The sequence below is a fragment of the Lepidochelys kempii genome, chromosome 7 (genome assembly GCF_965140285.1).
Source record: "Lepidochelys kempii isolate rLepKem1 chromosome 7, rLepKem1.hap1, whole genome shotgun sequence".
NCBI lineage: Eukaryota > Metazoa > Chordata > Testudines > Cheloniidae > Lepidochelys > Lepidochelys kempii.
In genome coordinates, this window is record NC_136386.1 from 49,415,138 (window position 1) to 49,439,063 (window position 23,926).

The 23,926-nt window shown below is 48.9% G+C and overlaps 1 protein-coding gene across 5 annotated transcripts in view; it reads right to left on the reverse strand.

The window, feature by feature from the left end:
* Positions 1–23,926, reverse strand: part of RBM6 (RNA binding motif protein 6) — a 144,180-nt gene that overhangs the window by 10,063 nt on the left and 110,191 nt on the right. For all 5 annotated transcript variants that reach the window (XM_073352605.2, XM_073352606.1, XM_078853743.1 and 2 more), the window contains exons 7-16: positions 17,497–17,571; positions 14,557–14,617; positions 12,724–12,792; positions 9,204–9,452; positions 7,961–8,121; positions 6,315–6,412; positions 5,302–5,344; positions 3,760–3,820; positions 2,678–2,769; positions 1,211–1,354 (exon numbers count right to left, since the gene is read on the reverse strand). In XM_073352605.2, coding sequence (XP_073208706.1) covers positions 1,211–1,354; positions 2,678–2,769; positions 3,760–3,820; positions 5,302–5,344; positions 6,315–6,412; positions 7,961–8,121; positions 9,204–9,452; positions 12,724–12,792; positions 14,557–14,617; positions 17,497–17,571 — 1,053 coding nt within the window. The remainder of the gene's footprint in view (positions 1–1,210; positions 1,355–2,677; positions 2,770–3,759; positions 3,821–5,301; positions 5,345–6,314; positions 6,413–7,960; positions 8,122–9,203; positions 9,453–12,723; positions 12,793–14,556; positions 14,618–17,496; positions 17,572–23,926) is intronic.

A 23,926-nucleotide genomic window follows, 5' to 3' on the forward strand; every position in this document is an offset into this window, starting at 1 on the left:
CCTGCCTTTGTGTCTTTTTGTAACTTAAGGTTTTGCCTAGAGGGAGTCTCTATGTTTTGAATCTAATTACCCTGTAAGGTATTTACCACCCTGATTTTACAGAAGTGATTCTTTTTACTTTTTCTTCTATTAAAATTCTTCTTTTAAGAAACTGAATGCTTTTTCATTGTTCTTAAGATCCAAGGGTTTGGGTCTGTGGTCACCTATGCAAATTGGTGAGGATTTTTATCAAACCTTCCCCAGGAAGGGGGGTGCAAGGTTTTGGTGAGGATTTTGGGGGGAAAGACGTTTCCAAATGTGCTCTTTCCTAATAAAATAAAACCAGTTAGACGTTTGGTGGTGGCAGCGAAAGTTCAAGGGCAAAAGATAAAATAGTTTGAACCTTGGGGAAGTTTTAACCTAAGCTGGTAAAAGTAAGCTTAGGAGGTTTTCATGCAGGTCCCCACATCTGTACCCTAGAGTTCAGAGTGGGGAAGGAACCCTGACAGCCCCAAAGAGCTTACGATCTAAGCTCTGCCTGAACCGGCTGAAGAGTTTGTCCCCTCCTCCCTCCAGCCCAGGACTGCTGCCTGGCTCTCCTGTCCATTTGTGGTTTGGGGATATGGGCTGGTTGCTCAGGGCATGCAATTGGGCGCGACACAGAGATACATTTGCTGGCATGTTGTCTTTATGTACCATGGGGGTTTTGGTGGCAGTTCTGTTACGATGCCCAGGTGCCTTTGGCATTAGGGGCCTATGGGTTACAAAAGATTCCTAGACTCCAGGGCCTGCAGGGACCATTGTGCTCATCTAGTCTGACCTCCTGGAGAACACAGGCCGGAGAACGCCCCACAATCGTTCTTGGAGCAGAGCTTTTAGAGAAACAACCAGTCTTGAGTTAAAAATGGTCAGGGATGGAGAATCTACCACGGCCCTGGGTAAACTGTCCCAATGGCAAATGACTCTCCCCGTTAAAACACGTACGCCTTATTTCCAGTCTGAATTTGTCTAGCTTCAACTTCCCACCCTATAGCTGCGATCTAGCCATAAAGAACGGGAGGGTGGTCGTGACTCTCAGGTGGAGAATCCACACTCTGCAGTGACTCTTCTGCTCTTTCACTGCCCCTGCTCTCCCTCCTAGACCTTCAGGAGAGCCCCTCTTAGCTCCTTCTTCACAGCTCAGCTGCCGGGCCTTAGACACTGGACCATTCTGATCACAGAGACGATTTACCTTCGCTGAAGTACTTCTGCCTCTCTCCTTTCTGTCCCTGCTAGATGTCTCCTTCCTTTCGCTTGTCCTTTCATGGCTCCCATGCCTCCTTCCCCGGCCGTTCGTAGGGGATGACACTGCTTCTTGGCCCACTGTGACTTGTTTCTGAAATGGAGTGTGTGCAAGAAAGTTAGCGAAAAGCAAATGCCTGGATCCCAGCATTAGACTGATGAGATGGAGACAGCAAAGGAAAGAGATTGCAAGGGCAAAGGAACTGAAGGAGAATGAGACAGTGGGAGTGGTACTGTGGACTTGGCTGGAACGGGGGTGGGGAGTCAATGGCACAGTAACCCTGACCACAGCCACAGGATGCTGATGGCTACTGTCCGTGGGGAAACAGCCCTCCATGCGGTTGAGAAGACCTGCTCTGGATAGTGCTTTCCCAGCAGGGCTGTAGCTAGCACTCTAGGCTCTATGGACACAACAATGGCTCAGCCGTACAGCCAGAAGACGGAGCGAGCAAGAAGACCAGAGATAAAGCTTGGTTTTCACTGTCCATCACATAATGGTGGCAGTCATAGAATCATAGAATATCAGGGTTGGAAGGGACCCCAGAAGGTCATCTAGTCCAACCCCCTGCTCAAAGCAGGACCAATTCCCAGTCATGTGCTTTCAGTCTCTGGTGAGGTCCAGCAAGGGCACTCTGCCCATGGAATGTCTGATGAACAAAGCAGGGACACAGACCTCTGAGGTGGGACTCTAGGGGACAGGGAAGAGCATAGGCTGGAGTGAAGCACCCTTTAGAGCAGTGATACTCCGACTGAGGCTCAGGAGTCGCAAGTGGCTCTTTAACATGTCTCCTGAGATTCTTTGCAGCACGTGATATTAAAACACTGTGTGATTTCATTATTAACCAGTCTAAGTTATTAACCAATCAGGATGCTTTTACTATGTTATTAACCAATTGTAGTTAATAAAATAATACTTTGCCAGTCATTTTGCTGTAAGAATTAGACAGATTAGAAAGATTGGATTAAAAACTAAATATTTTCCTTGTCATACTGTTTAAGTATGACTATATAATACTATAGTAAATGAAACAATGAATTCACACGACTGTGGTCCTTTTGGGTAATGTCGATCACTAATTCAGCTCCTGAACCCCTGAGGTCTGAGTATCGCTGCTTTAGTGAGTTAACTGAACCAACGTGAATCCAATCAGTTCCAAATCTCTCCTCCCACCAAGTCAGTGCTGTGGACTCTCCTGGGAAGGCAGAGCTTCTTGAACTTTCAGGGGCACTAAGCAGGGGACAGGACGTGGAAATAAAGCCCAATCTGTATTCCCATATCCCAGACCTCCTTCAACTGCACCATCTGACTCCACAGGGGAAAGCGGCACCAACGCTGTGAAATGTGCTTCTTAGAGGAGAGTTCACACAACCTGCTATAAAACCAGCTAGGTGTATACTCCCCTGCCCACCCACTCACCTGTGTCTTGGGGTCGTAGTATAACCCAGCTATAGGGTCATAGTAGTTCCCAGTGTCAGGATCATAGATGAAAGTGGACACATCTGACGGAGCTAAATGGGAAGAGAGAAGAGCCAACATCAGATTCGCTCTAGGAGAAACTTTTACAAAAATACAGGTGTGCGCAAATATTGAGCTGGTGGAAGGACGACCAGCCCCGGAGATGGAAGCCCTCTCTCCACAGAGCACATACAGTGCAAGCTTCCCCACACTGCTCTGCCAATATCTTTCACTCCTCTAAGGCCGAGAAGATGAATTCGTTTTCATGACCCATCCAGCTCCGACTTTGGTGGTGCCAGTTAATGCAATGCAGGCACATGCCCACTGGCACCTGGACTGAGACCACCAGCTGATTTCATTTAAAGGGACACAGACAAGTTGAAATCTGGTCAGTTTCAAAAGAATGACTTAAAAGTGGTTTGAGAACCTGTCCTTGCCCCTACTTGACAGGTGTGTGCCTCTACAACGAAAGCCGCTCAGAAACAGGAGGGGAAACACTGATCCTACGGGGCGCCCATGAAACGGGCTGCACACAAAGTGCTGTCAAAGGTCTCAGGCAGGCACATCAAGGAATATGAAGAATTTTTTTTCTCTCTAATCACCATCAGTAACAGTGATCTGAGATGTCACAAGTAAGGACAGTCAATGCCACACAGAAGTGCAATTTTTTACATGCTATTTGTACAACCCTCCCATACAATTCCTGTAACTAAAAGAGATCGGGGGAAATATTTCTCTATTTTTTACACTGGATGATTGACTGTGTATAGTCAGTTTTGCTACTTTCCTTGTACAATCAGTTGGTTTCCCCCGTCTGTGTGGGTCTTCTACACACCGCAAGGGGGAGAGAAAAACCATAACAAAACAGGACAATGTGATCGTAAACCCAACAAAACTGGTAGGGGAACTGAGAGGCGAGAGTAGGACCAGAGCCCACTTTCAGCTCTTAAAAAGTTGATTGATTTCAAGTTGACAGTGCTCCTTTAAGCACCTATAAAGAAGAAGAGAATCCACTGTAAAAGCAAGGTAGAGCTTAGCCTTACACTGCGCTCGGCTGTGTCTCTGCGATTCGGCACCTCTCCTGTCCCTCATGCCCCTTTTGCCCTGGAACAAGAGAACTGTTTAGACACAGGTCACAAAAGGAGACTATCTGGCAAGCACTCCTCTCTCACATGGGCTCCAAGAATGCAGGGTGACATGCCTTCAGCCACTTCAAATGGAGGAAGAGCCGGCATCGCTTTTCCTCTAATAAGGGGAGAGATGTACTCTCCCAAGGCCTGATCCAAAGCCCACTGAAGTCAAGAGAAAGACCCATTTACTTCGGTAGGTTTTGAAAAGGACCCCAGTTCAACATACACAGTGATCTCCAACCTGTGCTGTACACAGAGAACATTCCACATCCCATCTTCCCCATGCCATACAGAAGAGATCCTGCCCCCACCTTGGATTGTCTGTAGCTGTTTTTTTAAAAGGCTCTTACGGGTAAGTACTTTTCTGAAGTTATGGCAGATAATGAGACAAGTATTGATTAATAGACATAAGCCAAGAGAGACTGATTAACTCTGTGAAGGCATTTCAGAGTACAGGCAACAACAAGTTCAGCAAACTTTGTCCTTGGACAGGAAATTGGCTAAGCAGAACAATACAAAAGCTACTGAATTTCTGTTGTGTGAACTGTAGACTAGTAAAGAAGACAGTTGCATTAGTTAGACTAGATGATCACAACGGTTCCTTCCAGTCATGGACTCTACAAGGAAAAAGTTAACATGATTACAATCCTTCTGGGAGGTGGTTTCTCGCAGGATGCTCAGTTCACCTTACACAGGAGGTACTTTGAAATAAACCCCCAAACCACTTACATTTATAGCACGTTTGCTTACAGCTTACAAATCACTTTATACATCTCTGATGATCCAACACACCTGTTTGCACCAATCCATTAGCTTACTGTTCTGTACCTGTCCTTATGTCACTTCTGGACACTACATTTGAAACCAGTTGCCTGTGAAGGTACTTGTCCACCAACGTAGAATGAATGTATTTTGTCTTTGACAGGCTTTTTCTTTGCTAATGTCAAAAGCTACGTTTAGCTTTGTGGAGTATTGTAGGATATATATATCTATCTTGACAAGAGTGAGCCAAGTGGACAGAATTGTGGTAAAGCCATAATATAATATGGTATGCCCTATGCTCAATAAGTGTGAACTGGCTAATACAAGCCAGACTATTCGATCCCTTCAAGTGTCTTCCCTGAACCCTCTACCCTAGGTACTGAAGGTCTGACCACGGTGTTATAGACTGAACGGTGCATGTTGCAATGCCTAGGAGTTTGGAGCAGAGCAGAGCAAAATGTAAGTTTCACCCTTGGCTTAGTGTTCTGCCTTCAACCCGGGGAGTTTTTGGCCATTCAAAGGAAGCAGTCTGGCAAAGGAAAGCCCAGTCCCCCTGCTGGGCACCAGCAGCCCAATCTCCCCTTCAGCGTGAGTGCCATCATAGCCAACAGCACAGATGACGACAACCACAACTAGCCCCTTTTGCTAGCTACAGGTAAGTCACTCCAAGATGCAGCATTGGTGCAGACCTACCGGGTTGTAGTAGAGTTTGTTGGCCTGCTCCCCGTAGTCATTTCTAGTGAGAGAGAAACAGAATTTTCTAATTAAAACTAGGTTAGCTTCATTTTAACCTCAGCATCTTCGAGAAGACCAGCAGGGCCACAAAGAGAAGAGGAAAGTCCTCTCAACCCACATGCCAGAGGTCATATTATAGCCACCATGGATCTGCGGGGCCGCTCCTCTGTCAGATGTGAGGGGTCATTCCAACTCCAGGAAAGTTGTTGACTCAGCAAAGTCTCTGGGTACAAGCAATGTATTGAACTGGATAACCTTGCCCCCGATGCGCTCGGAAATGCCGAAGCCCCATCTCCTAACCCCCAGGAAATGGGAATTGGTCAGTGGATACCAACTTTAAAGGCCACTTGACTAGGACAGTGGTTCTCAACCAGGGGTATGCCTTCACATAGGTCTTCCAGGAGTTACATCAACTCATCTAGATATTTGCCCAGTTTTCAACAGGCTACAGAAAAAGCACTAGCGAAGTACAAACTAAAATTTCATATAAATGACTTATTTATGCTGCTCTATATACTATACACTGAAATGTAAATACAATATTTATACTCCAATTGATTAATTTTATTTGCATATGATAAAAATGAGAAAGTAAGCAATTTTTCAGTAATAGCGTGCTGTCACACGTTTTCATGCCTGATTTTGTAAGCAAGTATTTTTAAGTGAGGTGAAACTTGGGGTCTGAAAGACAATCCAGCCTCCTGAAAGGGGAACAGTAGTCTGGAAAGGCTGAGAACCACTGAACTAGGACTCTTGCCATTTGTTTTTCAGACACCCAAGTCACCTTGTCAAACTTGGATGACTATAAAGTTCCCCTCTTAAACTTCTGGGAAGGTATCTAATTACCTATCCAGGCACCTGTGAGCTATTTGGGTGCTTAACCTTTAGGCATTCAAGTATGATAACGTGGCCTCAACTGGAAAGACTAAGGCACCACAGCCCGTCGTACACTGGATAGCGTTGCCTCTCACCTTCTCTTTCCTGTGGCTAGGTTCACAATTACGGTGTGCCCATCAATGCAGATTGGGGGATCCAGGTTTTGCAGAACCTTCACCAACTGCACCGCTTCCTGGGGAAAGAAGAGACAAGCTTGCATTCTTCAGAAGGAAACAGAAGCCCACTTCCAAAATCCAGCCATAACGGAATGAACTCTGAGGTTGTTCGGGGTGAGATGTTTGAGGCTGAACCCTGGTGAGAATACAAGTCACCCACCACACAGTGTAACAGGTTCCAGAGCTGACTGGATATAAACCAGGTCTTATAGTTTGATTACTGAATTCAGTAAATCCATATCCACTAGGGTCTCTGAGCTGCTAGGGAGAGTTTTGCTGGGCTGGAGGACTCGACCCAGACCCTCCAGGGAGGGAGCCCTCTGAAGGATGGTTTGAGCTGTGCAGGTAGCAGCAGGTTGGAGTACCGCCCTGGGACGATAAACATTACAAGAGCTCCGTCTCTTTTAAACATGTTTCAAAGACTCTTCAGATGTGAGAAAGGGGGAAGTGCATATTTGGGCTCCCTGCCCATCCTTCGGCCCCTTCACCAGCCAGGGAGTGAACTTGCCTGGATCTTGCTTTCCCTGAGGGCTGCTGTTGCCACTAGCCTCTGTGCAAGGCAAGGCCAATAAGGAGGGAGTATTGAAATGGTTCAGCCTGATACAAAGGCAGATCCCTGCAGCTGGTTGGTATGTGAAAGTTTGCATCTCCTAGAGCAGAGGTGGGAAAACTACGGCCCGTGGGAGCATCCTGCCCTTGAGCTCCCAGCTGGGGAGGCTAGCCCCCAGCCCCTCCCCCGCAGCCTCAGCTTGCCATGCGGCCAGGGCTCTGGGTGGCGCAGCTGTGAGCTCCTGCCGGGCAGCATGGTGGCGTGGCTGGCTCCAGCCGGGCAGCGTGGCTGCCAGTCCTGGTGCTCTGAGCAGCATGGTAAGGGGACGGGGGGTTGGATGAGGGGCAGGCGGTCCCAGGGCCAGTCAGGGAACAGGGGATGGTTGGATAAGCGTGGGAGTCCCGGAGGGCCTGTCAGGGGGCAGGAGTGTGGATGGGGTTGGGACAGTCAGGGGACAGGGAGCAGGGCGGGTTGGATAGGGGGTGGGATCCCAGGGGGCAGTTAGGGGTGGGGGTCCCTGGAGGGGGCAGTCAGGGGACAAGGAGCAAGGGGGGTTGGATGGGTCAGGAGTTCTGAGGGGGGAATTCAGGGGGCGGGAAGTGGGAGGGGGCCAGACTGTTTGGGGAGGCACAGCCTTCCCTCCATACAGTCTCAGAACCCCGATGTGACCCTCAGGCCAAAAAGTTTGCCCACCCCTCTCCTAGAGCAACTGATGCAAGAAATTCACGCAGCTTAACGGTATCTATGATGGACTAAAGCTCAGACGGTTTGTACTGGAGAGCAAAAGGAAAGATGAAGAGTCGTCAGCCATTCCCCACACCTAGGACTAGGGACTCGGCTAGACAGACCAAAGCGGAACTAGGAAAGGCTGAAATTGGCCTGAGACTGTTGCTTCTACTAGCAAGACAAGCCTTTCCAAGGTAACTGTAGCGTGAACCTGGATGTCTATGATAGGACTATGTTTTCTCTTGCTCTTTCTCTGCACAGACCTTGGGGAAGGGTCAGGGCCACTTACAGCATGCGAGTCCAGTTCCACAAAGCCATAGTTGTCACTTCTCTGGCTAGCCCTTTTCTTAATGATGCTCACGCTGGAGGTGGAGAGACGAACAAATGGTGCCAGCAGCCCCACGATCACTTCCGGAGGGGTGAAGCGAGGAATACGCTTCAGCATAATTGCTGCAGCAGCCCAGGCAGGGGGAGGGAGAGAAGAGAAGACAAAGAACATTGCATGAAGCCAGCCTCTTACCACCACAGTGACAGCAAAATGAAAATAAACTTGTCTGAATGACTCTGATACAGCTGCTTACACAGACAGGCTGCTCACTTCCTCCCCCAGGTATAGCTTTACGTGGACGAAGACCCAGTCTCCTCTCATTGTCTGTGCCCCTGCTATCTCCGGGCCCTGTAGAAATCTGGGTCTGCCCCTCCTGATTTTGGAATCACGCACAAATGCAATCACTGCTGAATTCATGCCAGTGAGCCCCTGGCAAAGACAGACAAGAAGCAGCCAGGGCAGAAGGAGTTGAGGTCTGAGCTGGTCACTGGACCCCCTAGAGGAGACCTGAGCCAGGCTATGATTAGCAGGAAGCCTCCCTATTTGAGGACACAGAAGGGTCCCTGGGAGGGAAAGGAGGGTGGGTGCAGAAGGGGAAGAGCAGAAAGCAAGGCAGGCCCTGACCTGCTAGGCTTTTCCCAGGCCCTGTGAGCAATGAACCATCCCAGCTGGCTGCCTCCAATCTCCCACCTCCTCCCTGAACAAACCGGGCTTCCAGGGCAATTGGACTCGCTCTCTGTGCTCCTCAGAGCAGAGGGGGAGAGAGGAACAGGGCGCCAGAGCCACTCCAGCAGCACAGACTTCCTTGGGGCAGCAGATCTGGAGCACAGCACAGGGGCGGGGCTGAGACCATGAAATTAATGGTATGGGGGTAGGGGCAGCTTGCCCTGAATTAATTTCATCGAGGGCAGTTTGGCCAGGGACCACTCTCTTTCCCCAAATCCTCTCTGAGAAATCCAAGCAGGGCCTCCCTCCCCAAATCCACCAGTACCTGAGCAAGCCAGGCAGAGACACCCCACTCCCCATCAACTACCCCACCCTGCAACAGATCATGAAGCTTACTGAATTCACACTGAGGAAGCATCCCTCAGACAGGTGGCATAGGGAAAAGCCATTGCACTCTGTCAGCGACGGCCCAACCCCCAGCCAAACCCGGGTGCTCTGCACTTTGGCCCTTTGTCTGAAAGCCTGAGACTCAACTTACTTTTACTCTCGCCCTCCTGAGGTGCGGTCTGCTCAGCTTCCCTCCTGGCAGCAGGCTCCTGGCTCTCCTTCCAGGGAGGGTACCTTTTCTCCTGCGAAGGCCATCGCTCTCTGCCTTCGTCTCTCTTCCGAGGCTCGGGTTCCTGGGGCTGGCTCTGCTGCGGAGGAGCTGCATGCTGGGGAGGCTGTTTCTGAGGCTTCGGGTGTCCTGATAGCTCTTGCTCGGGTTTTTCAAGCTTGGTTTCCGTTACTGGAGAAAAGAAATGGAATGAACCCATTTTCAGTGTCCCCCCCGGCACACACTACAAACCTTGTATTTTCTCCCAACCACCGGCAGTGGGCTGGCAAACTGACTCTGCTGTCCTTTGATTAGCCACGTTTCTGAACACTTAGCAGGAACACGAAAGCTTCCTAGACTTCAACAGACAAGACATTAAAGCTCACATCATCACATCCCTGCTCCAAGAAGGAGCTCATAATTTGGCCTCCCTTTTGCCTAGGCCTACTTTCAGGTTCAGCTGTTATCTGAAAAATGGAATCCCACATGGGTTTGGAGGCTACCTCCCGGATCTGGCACAGGATCACGCCCACCCCTTACATTAATCACCCGAGACTTTTATCTACACTTTTATCACCCGAGACTATTCTTGAACACCTGTAGCCAGGAAGTGTTAGTGATTGGCCACTGATTCTCCGACCTCAGTGTTCTAGAACAGCTGCGCAATCATGGACTTGTGTAACTACAGCACTGACGGGCAATGTAACGAGATTAATTATGAATTTGATAAGTTGCCTATCCATTCCAGGTGAGGAATAACCCCCCCCTTCCAAAAACTCTTCTTTTGATTTGACTTTTAACATTTCTTGTACTAATTAATATTTCAGTCTTGCCTCCCCTCCCCTATAGGCTGGATCATGTCCCCTCCTGCTGCCACCCCCACCTCCATCCTAGCAGCTACTCATGCTGCCTAGACAGGAGCAAAGGAGACACGTCAGGCCCTGGCCATATTCACTGCTAACACCTGTACTGCTTACTTGATAAGATCATGGTCTCACACCTTCCTCCCTTCTCACAATGTATTTCGTTCACATGTGTCACAGGGACAAGTGCACCCAAGATATACATTAAATGAGCCAGGGATGTCAAGATTACCCAGACTAGCCAGTCAGCCAGTCTGAATGCCGTGTAAACCATATCAGGGTGGTGCGAGGCCTGTGGAATTCTCTATCTCCTGAATTTGGGCTGATCATGTTACAAGTTGCAGAATCAAGTCCACAGTGGACAGGGATGAACTGTCTGGTTCCCTGGTTACAGAGTAGTGTCTGGAGAGTATGATCTTCAGTACCTGGATTTAGGCCAGTGTCACTCCCTGAGGTATTGGAGGGATTGGAGACACTGAGTACATAACTGTACTTTGGATCCATGTCCTTCCAGGCCAGAGAAGGGTTGATGGAGATTGCTTACATCTCCTCCTTTGGAAGGCTAGGGTCTTAGCTTCAATAAAGGAAGATCTTGTGCTACCAGCCATCCCGCAAAAGAGACACATGGTGGTAACAACCCAGCCAACTATCAAATCTCCTGCTCTTGGCGAACATTAATGGGAAGGCTGTGGAAGACAACTCTCAGAGTGCATGGTCACCTCACATCTCTGACTTATGTCAGTCTGGGGCCAGTCCTGCGTGCAACACCAACTGCTGTACAGACAGATCTGTCCGCTGTCTTCAACACTGGGGATTGTGAGGAGTGGCTGACTTGCCAGCAAACCCTGGCAGGAAGCAAGGGGCTTGCCAGTCAGGTGTTTTGTCCCTCTCTCTTGGAGACCCTCTCTGGTTTCTGCTGTGCACGGTTCCACAGAGCTCTGTCTCATTCAGGGTGTACAAGGGGCTCTTAGCAAGGCCAAGCAACAAACACGGAGGATCAGCTCCTCACAAATCAACAGAACTGAAGACAGCAGATGTAGGCTAGCTGGCTGAAGCTCAGTCCAGACAAACCTGAAGTGAGGCTGACAGGATGGGGAAAGCAACCATTCCATGTGATGGAAACATCTGCCTCCTTACTGAAGATGGATCCTCTGTGACTGTTGCTTGAGGTTAAAATCAGGGCTATGGGTGGACCCCCAGCTGCTGCTATATCATTTAGCGTCAGTGACAAGGAAGGTTTTTATCAAGCCGTGTCTAACCAAGAAGTTGCAAAGGTTTTTTTCAGATGTGGCTCTTGCTCTCATAATCAATGCTTTCGTCATCTCAATATCAAACTACTGTAATACGCTCTTAATGGGGCTGAACCTTAACCTGAAAATTCAAACTAATGCAGAAAGTGGCAGCTTGCTTTGTAAGAGGAATCTCTCATGACACTAGTGCTCCGTGGTTTGCACTGGCTGGCTACTGATTTTTGAGTGGTGTTTAGGGTGTTTTGAGCTATAAATTCCTACATGGTTTGGGATCCCAACACTTGAGAGATCACCTCTTTATTTATGTCTCACTGCCTCAGCTGAGGTTGGCAGAGGCGCTAGAGTTGGCGTTCCCTAGGTTTAACTTTAGGGCCCATTCGATAGCATTACTGCCGCATATTAGACTTGCTGGATGCATCCCCTGGGGCTGCTAAGCTCTGAGAGCCCTCCAGACTGCACCAAACATTGTTACAAGTGTGCTGTGCAAATCCAAGCACCTCAGTCCTTCTACTAAACCCCAGACTTCTCTTAGAGGGGAACTCGGAGGAGGCAGGGGGTGAGGTGGGATGGGAAGTGAGAATGAGCAGAGAACCCCATTTTTCATGATAAATAACCTCTTTCTATTCCAAGGCAGCCTCTGCATATGCCCACTGGTGGGAGTCTAGTGAGAAATACATATCCCAGGAAGATGGGCTGAGGACTTTTACCTAAATGAGGGGGAAGGAGAGCCCTCGGATGTTGAAGGACTCAGGCTCCCACCCCTGGCCATGCAGAGGACAGCCAGCATGCAGAGGGAAGGTCCCTGCACTTGCGGTAGGCCATGGAAAGGTAGAAACAGAGGTGGCTGCTCCACAGATTCAGTGCCAAGAGAAGGTCCTTGTGTGACCCCAATGGGCACCGCAGTCCAGAACATTCCCAAAGCTGTGCAGCATCTAGGGAACATCCAAAGAGGGAGGCTACCCTGATGCTAACTCACCGGGGACACTGATCGGTCAGATGGCTATAACCACATATGCAGCACAAATACTGATACAGTTACACACAGGCTTATTTTAAGTTAACACAACTCCTTATGATACAAACGTATACGGTACAGGTGAGAGAACATTTATTCATTCATATCAACACTGCAGCATGTAGCTGGGTTCAGAATGCTGGCTACATACCAAGGTTTTGTGCATGATTTGCACAAGAAATTACAGAGATTAAATGTCCAACTGCAGTAACTGCATGTGTAAATTATGCACGAGCATTTTCCCATGCATTTCTACAGATGGAGCCCACAGACACCTTTCCCTCTCTGAAAGAGCATATCCACAACCCCAGACTGTGTGATGGTGATTCTCTTACTGAAGTCCTGCTCGTCGTGCACATCCTCTCCCTCCAAACCACTTTTGGGCTCTGTCCCTGGTCTGCTCCCTACAAGAAAAAGGCATAGCAGGAATTATTTCAAGGCCATCAGCCACAAAACATGCAGGAATTCACCCAACAGCTGCTTAGAGAAGGGAAGGGGTTCTCAACTTTTTTCTTTCTGAGCTCCCAGCCCCCCCCCACCCCCAATGCTATAAACATTCCATGGCCCACCTATGCCACAAAACTAGTTTTCTGCATATAAAAGCCAGGACCAGCATTAGGGGGTAGCAAGCAGCGCAATTGTCTGGGGACCCATACCACAAGGGCCCCCAGGAAGCTAAGTTGTTCAGGTTTTGGCTTCACTCCCAAGTGGAACAGCTCAGGGCCCCAGGCTTCAAACCCATACGGTGAGACTTCAGCTTTCTGCCCTGGGCCCCAGCAAGTCTAACACTGGGGCTGCTTGGAGGACGCCCTGCAACTTGCTCGCTCCGGACTCCTGGTTGAGAACCACTGGAGAAGGGGAGAACCCTACCCCTTAAGACTGTGTGTCCTTTTTGTGATCCACTCCATCATTTAAAGACCAGTCACACAGGGTTAACCCTTAAAACACATGCATTCCCATGGCCATCAGCTAACCAGACTAGTAAAATGAGGCACACAGCCGTATAATGTTCAAAGCATCTGGAGGGGCCTGAACATTTAACTCGCTATACAGCTGTTTGTATCACCATTTGGTTAAGTTAGCCAAGAAGGCAGAGCTGAAAGGCCAGCAGTTTGAGCTCTGCTTCCATAACACTGATGGTGGGTTGCTCATGTTACAGTAACAGTGAGAGGGAGTCAGGATCTCTCTAAGGGTGGGGCTGCAGTGAATAAAGAGCTCTGAACAGAGCGCAGCGCATGGGGGCTAATAGGTATTGGCAGTTTGTTCTCTGGATCAACAGAGCTTGTAACACACACTGTTTGCCCAAGGTACGTAGACTTGCTCTGTAGGAGGCACAAGACATTCTGAATCTGCTAGCAGAAAAGCAGCAGCGCAAAACCTTGCACTGTGAATGCCTGGCTGTCCGACAGAAGTAGGGTGGAGAACCTGGTAAGACAGAGGTGACACGGGGAGGAACTGGCAGAATCCATGACCACAGACTATTGGGGGTGCTTGCTCTCCTGTCTCTTCAATTGCGCAGAGTCTCAGAGCTGATTGGACTCCGTGGTATTCCCAGACTCTCCAGCAATAGCAGCCAGCCAGACCTTTGACAGCCCCTTCCTGGGCTGGGCTATTGCAGTGAGAAGGCCAGACAAAAGCTCCAGTTGCTGCAGTATGCAGCAGCCCGTCTCCTAAGCAAGGCCGCTAGATGGGAACACATCACATCCACAGTCTATACCCTACACTGGGGCACCATCTAATTCTGTGTCTGCTTCAAGGTCCTAGCCCTCATCTTCAATGCCTGTGGCAGTCTAGCCTGCGTAGCCTGGACCAGCTCTCACTCAGCATCCATAATGTTAGGAATGAAGGAGAACAATGACACTGAAGGAACAGAGGATAGTACTATCAGGTACTGGCAGCAGGATGTTCTGGATGAAGGGCACTGTCCTGTGGAACTCCCTCCCACTACAGATCAGTGTGGCCCTGTGCCTTGCCTCGCATGCAGAGCAAACAGCCTGGCAGCATATCTACTTCCAGTACTGCTACTAATTCTCTTATATAGTACCTAGACATCCCACTGCATGGCACAAAGAAACCAGTCAACAGAGACATTCACTCCCTAGGGCAAACAAAGGCTTTTAATCTACACGTATAAAACCCAGTTTGGCACAGTGACAAAATATACTCACCATCTCTCGGGAGCTTGCAATAGGAGCAGGAAGATCTGTACCCCACAGTACACACTTTACACTGCAGTGAAAGACAGGCAGCATGAGGGAGAGACATTTAAAAGGCTATTGTAACAGCTATCAGCATGTTCCAAGTCACTGCTTCACTTTGAGAACGTAGCCAGGTTAGTTACATGAGCGAGTAACGCAAAGACTGTGTCTACACTACAAATTACTTTGGTATAATCCACAGCCCTAAGCGAGGTAAGTTACACTGACCTGGTGTAGACAGTGCTATGGCAGCTGGAGAGCTTCTCCCGCTGACATAGCTACTGCCTCTCCTGGAGGTGGTTTTATTATGTCGATGGGAAAGCTCTCCCCATCGGCATACAGCGTCTTCAACAAACACGGTGCAGCTGCAGTGCTGCATGTCTAAAAAAGCCCTAAGAGCCTGAAGGAGACAGGATGAGTGACGTTAGCTTGCAGAGAGCTGGCATGAAGGGTGGAAGCTGGTGAGGCACCCTGAGAACAGCAAGCGGGATTTTCAAGTGACTGAGGAGCACCAGTCCCATCTTTATTAATTTGCACCACTGGTTGCTAGAGCTGCATGCCTGGTTCCTGGGCAACTTTTCTAAGACTGGGCACTCCTCCTAAAAAACAAAACCCAGTGAAGCAAGGACCAAGTCGCTCAGCACATGAAAATGACTCTGCAGACCAGACCTCTCCTTGATTGCCAGCCACCCTGTACTTTGAAAGAATGCAGAGGTGCAGTTAGTTTTCGGTTTCTCAACTGATTCCTGAGGCAGGGAAGTGAAAACTCCCCCAACGTAAAGTGCAGTTTTACTGTGAAGGTATATCTACAGCATGGAGCCAACGCCAACAGAAAGACTGTTCCTGGCAGTGCAGGAACACCCCCTCCTGGATGACATTAACTATGACATTAACATGGGGAACAGATGGCCAGCCCTCTGTGGAGAAAGACGTGGTTAGGGACTATTTAGAAAAGCTGGACGTGCACAAGTCCATGGGGCCGGACGAGTTGCATCCGAGAGTGCTAAAGAAATTGGCGGCTGTGATTGCAGAGCCATTGGCCATTATCTTTGAAAACTCATGGAGAACAGGGGAAGTCCCGGATGACTGGAAAAAGGCTAATGTAGTGCCAATCTTTAAAAAAGGGAAGAAGGAGGATCCTGGGAACTACAGGCCAGTCAGCCTCACCTCAGTCCCCGGAAAAATCATGGAGCAGGTCCTCAAAGAATCAATCCTGCAGCACTTACATGAGAGGAAAGTGATCAGGAACAGTCAGCATGGATTCACCAAGGGAAGGTTATGCCTGACTAATCTAATCGCCTTCTATGATGAGATTACTGGTTCTGTGGATGAAGGGAAAGCAGTGGATGTATTGTTTCTTGACTTTAGCAAAGCTTTTGACACGGTCTCCCACAGTATTCTTGCCAGCAAGTTAAAGAAGTATGGGCTGGATGAATGCACTATAAGGTGGGTAGAAAGTTGGCTATATTGTCGGGCTCAACGGGTAGTGATCAATGGCTCCATGTCTAGTTGGCAGCCAGTGTCAAGTGGAGTGCCCCAGGGGTCGGTCCTGGGGCCGGTTTTGTTCAATATCTTCATAAATGATCTGGAGGATGGTGTGGATTGCACTCTCAGCAAATTTTGCGGATGATACTAAACTGGGAGGAGTGGTAGATACGCTGGAGGGCAGGGATAGGATACAGAGGGACCTAGACAAATTGGAGGATTGGGTCAAAAGAAATCTGATGAGGTTCAATAAGGATAAGTGCAGGGTCCTGCACTTAGGACGGAAGAACCCAATGCACAGCTACAGACTAGGGACCGAATGGCTAGGCAGCAGTTCTGCGGAAAAGGACCTAGGGGTTACAGTGGACGAGAAGTTGGATATGAGTCAACAGTGTGCCCTTGTTGCCAAGAAGGCCAATGGCATTTTGGGACGTATAAGTAGGGGCATTGCCAGCAGATCGAGGGACGTGATCATTCCCCTCTATTCGACATTGGTGAGGCCTCATCTGGAGTTCTGTGTCCAGTTTTGGGCCCCACACTACAAGAAGGATGTGGAAAAATTGGAAAGAGTCCAGCAGAGGGCAACAAAAATGATTAGGGGACTGGAACACATAACTTATGAGGAGAGGCTGAGGGGTGACAGTGGACTAGAAGCTGGATATGAGTCAGCAGTGTGCCCTTGTTGCCAAGAAGGCCAATGGCATTTTGGGATGTATAAGTAGGGGCATAGCGAGCAGATTGAGGGACGTGATCGTCCCCCTCTATTCGACATTGGTGAGGCCTCATCTGGAGTACTGTGTCCAGTTTTGGGCCCCACACTACGAGAAAGATGTGGATAAATTGGAGAGAGTCCAGCGAAGGGCAACAAAAATGATTAGGGGTCTGGAACACATGAGTTATGAGGAGAGGCTGAGGGAACTGGGATTGTTTAGTCTGCAGAAGAGAAGAATGAGGGGGGATTTGATAGCTGCTTTCAACTACCTGAGAGGTGGTTCCAGAGGAGATGGTTCTAGACTATTCTCAGTGGTAGACGAGGACAGGACAAGGAGTAATGGTCTCAAGTTGCAGTGGGGGAGGTTTAGGTTGGATATTAGGAAAAACTTTTTCACTAGGAGGGTGGTGAAACACTGGAATGCGTTACCTAGGGAGGTGGTAGAATCTCCTTCCTTAGAAGTTTTTAAGGTCAGGCTTGACAAAGCCCTGGCTGGGATGATTTAATTGGGGATTGGTCCTGCTTTGAGCAGGGGGTTGGACTAGATGACCTCCTGAGGTCCCTTCCAACCCTGATATTCTATGATTCTATGATAACCGCACAAGGGGATCTTGCACAACTGAGCATGCATCTAACTCCACCTCACTACCTTCAGAAAGAAAGGGGGCATGGGAAAAATAAGTGAAATAAATCCTCCATTGCCAAGTACTTACACGTTTGCAGCGCCAAAATTCCGGGCACGGCGTGTACTCAAGGGTCACTTCTTTACCACCAATCACAAGGGTTCCCTGTTGAGACAAGGGAGTCAGTGACTAACATGCCAAACACACTAGGAAATTCAACGGTGGGAAAGAGGCTAAGAAAGTCCCAGGATTCCAACCCAATGGGTTTTGTAAGCAAAGTAGGACAGCAAAAAAAGCCAAAATCACCAGCTCAATTACAGAGCTGGAGGTTTGCCAAGGAAATGAAAGCAGGGAACCAGCCTTTGCCCCTGCCATAGCAGTTGCACTGGACTGCTGACATGGTTAGTGCCAGAGCAGCTGGCCCAGAAAAGCTTTGGCAGCTCCTCAAAGTGCAACAGACAGAATACAATGATCCCAAGATAAACATACATGGGAATTGCTTCGACTCGCTGCAAAGTCAACGGGTTGGGAAAGGGGCAGCTGTCCAAACTGCTCCAACCCAGCCACATTCTTGTCTGCTGGATGGGCCTCAGGAGAGGACACCTTGCTGGCATAGACACTCGAGAAGGAACAAAAGGGAAAACACCACAACCAAAGGCAAGAGGATTTTGGTACCTGTGTTGGCCTCTCCGTCCTTCCTCAGAACCTGGCTTTTCTCCAAGGAAATGTCCCACCCCATGGGGGAGGCTGTTGGCTTGGGAGAAGGCACAGCATGCCACCATGTGGAGAAGGCAGGTTTGGGGCTGACTTTGAGCGCTCAGGCAGTGGCCAGACAAGAGCTGAGAGCACGGCAGGAGGTGGAGGGATAGAGGAGCGGACAGGACAATACATGGGGACTATCATGTGCCTGATCCAACTCTAGCACATTCATTTAGAGCTTCCCCTTGGGAGAAGACAGCAGTCTTGGCAGACACTTGGAGCCCTTAGGGACAACAAGCTCTGCTGCAATACAGCTACGTATATGGATTTAAAAGGGTAGAACTAAGGGAAGGTGAAAGTCCTAGATATCCACTTGGACCCACCTCTGAAACCACTAAGCAGTGAGGACTCCCAGTGGCATTCATCGCAGTCTCGCAGAGCCCAGGCTTATATACCCAGGGCGTCAGCGCTCACAAGAAATCCAGAGATTCGACTTGGCACCTGACAAAGAGTTTGGCTCTAGAATAGCTGGGAATAAGTCCCCTTCTCCTTTGATGCCGATTGGGCCAGGCTGTCTGTATCACCCCAGGTGGAGAATGGACAACCTGCACCCAACGCACACTGGCACATGGAGAAAATCTCGTGCTTTCTCTTCATTTCATGCTCTGGTTTTTGATGAGGAACACTCAAGGTTTTTTTTCAGATGCAGACTATCAGCCAGCTCTAGAGAACCCTGGGGACAACAATACTTCTACTTCCTCTCCAGTTTTCAGCTGAAAAACAAACCATGCTCTCAGCACACACCCACACTCAGTTAAAGCCCCTTTTCTCCAACTACACACAACCACCGCTAGTGCAAAACAACTGCACTGCTTCAATTTTTTTTTGGCTTTTAACTGCTCCTATCTTCAAAACTGCTTCACCTGTGATATCAGAACCCATTACAGTACGAAGAGCACCACAAGAACAGCAAACGCCAAATGAAACTAACGGATCCCACCAGCATGCTGGAGAAAGACAAAAGCACTTGTAGCTCAAATCATTACTCCAGAATGAACATACAACAGAAACCAATTTAGTTTGCAAAATCAAGTGCTCAACTCCAGACCTCCACCCGCTAGCTATCAATTTCTGACACCTGCACTCAAGCTCCTACTCTCTGGATCTCACACCTGCTGCTCTGGTCTGCACTCACATCTGGAAGACACATTGTAGCATAAGAGAAACAGAGCACAGGTACAGTAATAAAGAGAGTAACCTTCGGCCTCCAACACACAGTGATGGTCTCCAAGCACAATAAGCACCTCAGGATTTGTCACTCATGCTACAGAATTAAGTTAACCCAGCTTGCTTTTCTTTTTCATTTCCTCATTCAAGACAATCATTGGAAGGCACCCTGCGCCTCACCAAACCAAACTGTCTTCTGGCAGCACCCGGCTACTGCAGGATGACGCATCATCTCCCCTCAACTCCAGGCTCACTTTGGTTTCTAACAAGTCTGTGGGGTGTTTGCTTCAATCCCAGCAGACATAAATTCAGAATGTATTTGCAGTGTGGTGGAGTCCACCAGTGCAACCAGCTAATCCAAAGATGGCTCTTGCTCAGGGTCATTAATTACTAGCGTCAGCTGCTGGAGTCCAGTTCCTTAAGATGTTTAGACTCCGGACTGGATTTTTGTTCTGCCTAGCACAATGGGGTTCTGAGGTCCGGTTCCCTTCATTTGACCCTTTGACCACACTCCTGTCCCTGTTGTTCATTAGTTGTCCCCCGTAATTATTTGGTTTTCCAGGTCCTGTGGACCCCCCCTTAGGCTGGGAGGGATCCTTTAGCAGTGGGCGGGCAAAGCCCGCCCACTTCCTGGATCCCAATATGGACAATGGGGTTCTGAGCTGTAACTCAAGCTCCTATGCACAACAGTAATGCAAATAGGTAATAATAAAATAAAATAATAAAATAATAATAATAATAATAATAGAGATAGTCTGTCTATAGCAGCACCTCAAAGTTACAAATACCAGAGCTACAAACTGACCAGTCAACAACACACCTCATTTGGAATCGGAAGTACGCAATCAAGCAGCAGCAGACAAGAGGGGGAAGAAAAAAAAAGAAGCAAATACAGTACAATACTGTGTTAAATGTAAACTACTAAAAAAATAAAGGGAAAGTTTAAAAAAAGATTTGACGTGGTAAGGAAACTGTTTCTGTGCTTGTTTCATTTAAATTAAGATGGTTAAAAGCAGCATTTTTCTTCATTATTATAAAGTTTCAAAGCTGTATTAAGACAATGTTCAGTTGTAAACTTTTGAAAGAACATCCCTAGCGTTTTGTTCAGAGTTACGAACAGCCTCCATTCCCGAGGTGTTTGCAACTCTGAGGTTCTACTGTACCTAATGTACTAACATGGCTCCCATTACCATCATATCTGAGCACTCCACCTTCCAGAGAGGCAGGGCAGTCCTACTATCTCCACTGCACGGACAGGAGCTGAGACCCAGAGACTGAGGCCATTACACTATTGTGCTGCTGTAACGTCTCTTGTGCCGCCACTCTATGCTGGCAGGAGACACTCTCCCGCCCACACAGCACTGTCCACATTGGCATTTTTGTCGGTGAAACTTATGTCAATCAGAGAAGTGTTATTTTCACACCCCGACCCATAAAAATTTTGCCAACAAAAGTCCTAGGGTAGACGTAAACTAAGTGATTTGGCCACGGTCACACAGGGAGTGAGGCAGAGAAGGAATTGAACCCAAGCCTCCCACATTCCACACCTAGCATCCTAACCATTCGGCCACCCCTCAGTGGGTGCAGGCAGGGCAGTGGGAGCTGGGAACAGCCGTTCATTGTGGAACCCCGAGTGAACCAGCAGCCTCTCCAGGCCACCTGACCCAGGCGGCTAATTAGTGTTCGGAGGGATTCCCTAGCACATAAACACAGCAAAGCACATTCCTGGGGTTATTTTGCAATGTTAATGCTCAAACCTCGTATGCATTGGTTGCCCCAGAGAATGGGGCAGCCATAGGGAAATGGGTTTATGGGATGGCTGATCCTCCTACAGCCACTGGAAGAGATGCACTGAGGAGAGCTGGATAAAACAGAAATGGACCTGCCCATCAGGCATCACTTTGGGGGTTAGGCAGCCACCCCCCTCTCACTTTCCCTGCAGCCTGCCCCCTGTGAGCCAACTGCTCTCCTCCTCCCACTGGGCCCATCCCTGGCTGTCTGCTGGAGGTGCTTCAACAGCCCCTCCGCCACCATACAGACTAGATGAGCTTGGCCAAGCTGACATCTGTAGCTTTTGCTGACACCTTCCTTGTGCACCTAGAGCATAGCGCTGAGACCCACAAGCCAAAGAACCTCTTCAGGGGTCACGTGTGGCACTGAACACAAGCACAAGAGGAAGCATGCACCTAAGGCTTTAAGGCAAAGGTAAGAGTAAATATGGGAAGAAGAGGGGTACAGAAGGCAAAGACTATAGGAACACGGATGCCTCCTTCAGGCCTGACAGTCCTTAGAGGAGGGAGAACACTCTCTCTGGGACCTGTAACACACAGTCAGAGACAGGCACCTCCTGGAAAATGTCCTGTGCCTGAGGACAGAGTGGGTGTAGCAATAGGCAGAGCAAGGAGGTGGGCTGCACAACCTCCTAAAGGAAGCAGTGGCCCCGTCAGTGAACATCAAGGCAGATCTCTAGAGCAGCAGCCTGACAGATTCCTCAACACCCAGGTTAATGGCATCTAAGATATTGCAAAGGACGGGGTGGCAATCAATAGGGTTGTATACCTGTGGAATTTGGCCAAGCCATGTAACAGTGCTCAGAAATCCCTACAAAGCAGCACCCCCACCCACACCACCTGTTGATCAGACACTGAAGCCTGCTTTGCAGGGAGAGGGCTTGGGTGTTACCCTCAAACCCTTCACTCCATACTCCATCCACTATTAGTCACCATTAAAAGAGGGGAAGTCGATATGCCAGCTCCTAAGACCTTCCACCAGCTACCACTACCTTTGCCCTTAGCTGGCACACTCCACCTGCACACCAGGCAGCTGTTTACCAATCTATACAGCAGCATCTGCAGTTATCATACCAGATCCCACATTTGAGAGCCATACGGTCAGACGGCAACAGGATCACCATAAGCCATGCCACCATGACTCAACACCTCACCTCCTGCTGTGTAGGGGATGGACTGCATCATTCAGCCGAGATCCCTCTGAGCTTTGTCACCAAACTGATGATTCTGGGCCCTTTGCATGGCAGCAGCACAGACCACATGAGAGTAGAAGGGAAGAGGTGTCCTAGCATCACCCAGTCCCTCTTGACTGAGCTCTATGCCCTTCACCATGCCCAGGTGAATCGTAAGGATGTCAGGGGGAGGAGGGAGAAGATTTTGATGTTGCCGATCATAGAGCCATGGCATCAACTGGTCCCACGCTGGCCAAAGCAATGAACTCACGCTCAACCAACTCAATCTACTGCAAGCCAAGTAGAGAAGGTGCTGCCCTCTTGTGCGCCCAATATACTTTGCTGCAACCCGTAATCCCTATGGACAGAGGATGTTGCTGAATCCTTGGACTGTCATGTACAAAACATCACTAAGAAAGGTACCAGGATGAGGCCCCAGGAGGCAATTCACCTACTCAGAGCACACCAGAAAAGGCACAGGGCTCTGGCAGAGCTGGGAACCTGGCACAAAGGTCTCATAAACATTCAAAGCGGGGGGAGAGTGACTGGGTGGCACCCATCCCTCTAAGGACTCTGGGGAATCCGGCTAAACCCTCCACCCTATAGCATAGCAAGATCCCTACAGGGATCCGGAAAACCAGGACGTTGGACCCCACATGGCATGCAGGGGAGAGAGGTGGGAAGCCACAATGGAGTCAGCATGATCTCCTATGAACTGCTCCAAAGGCATGAGCCACAGGTCCAGCCATCCGACTCCTTCCCCACCCCTGTGGAAAAACTTTAGAGCCGACATGGACCAATCCTAGTCCTCCTTGCAGGTGTCTGGAATCATTCATTGAGGGTCCCTCTTGCAAGGGAGAGCCCCCGGTGACAACAGGCATGTGAGAAGCCATGACCTCTGTCCCCCACAAGCTCCTCGCCTGGGAAACATGCACAGGTTGTAATGGCCACTGTAGAGGTCTGCTCGGTCCTGCCCGTGGGACTGACATAGCAGCAGCTCCATACCGTGTCCCTGCCATCCACTGTCCTCTGCCATGCAGCCAAAGGAGCTGAGACTGCTCAGCACACTCACTCCGCAGTGCCGATAGCGCAATGAGGTGGCAGCGGCCAGCAGGAACAGGGCGCACAGTCGCTGTTGCTGCACCAACCCCACAGGCAGGAGGAGGGGAGCTGGTGTGTTAAATGAAGTGTCAATGAGAGCCAATGGGAAGGTAGAACTTTCAAAAATTGGGAAAGAAACTTTCCCTTTTTCTGTTGTTCTCAATGCTATAAGCAGGAATGCTGTGTAAAGTCTGAACCAGATATGAAAACCATCAGATCTTATCTAGAACTACTTTTAACAACCCAAATATGTAAGTAAATTAGGAATGTTCAAGAAGATGCAATTAGGTTTATTTCTGTTTATTTTTTAAGGCTTGTGGACTCCTCTGTGCTAACCCCAGATGCTTTTGTTTGCTTGTAACCTTTAAGCTAACCTCCAAGAAAGCTATTTTGGGTGCTTAATTTTTGGAATTGCTCTTTTAAAATCTAGCAAAAGCCTAAGTTCCAGATGTATTTTCTTCCTTTTTGTTTTTAATAAAATTTACCTTTTTTAAGAACAGGATTGGATTTTTGGTGTCCTAAGAAGTTTGT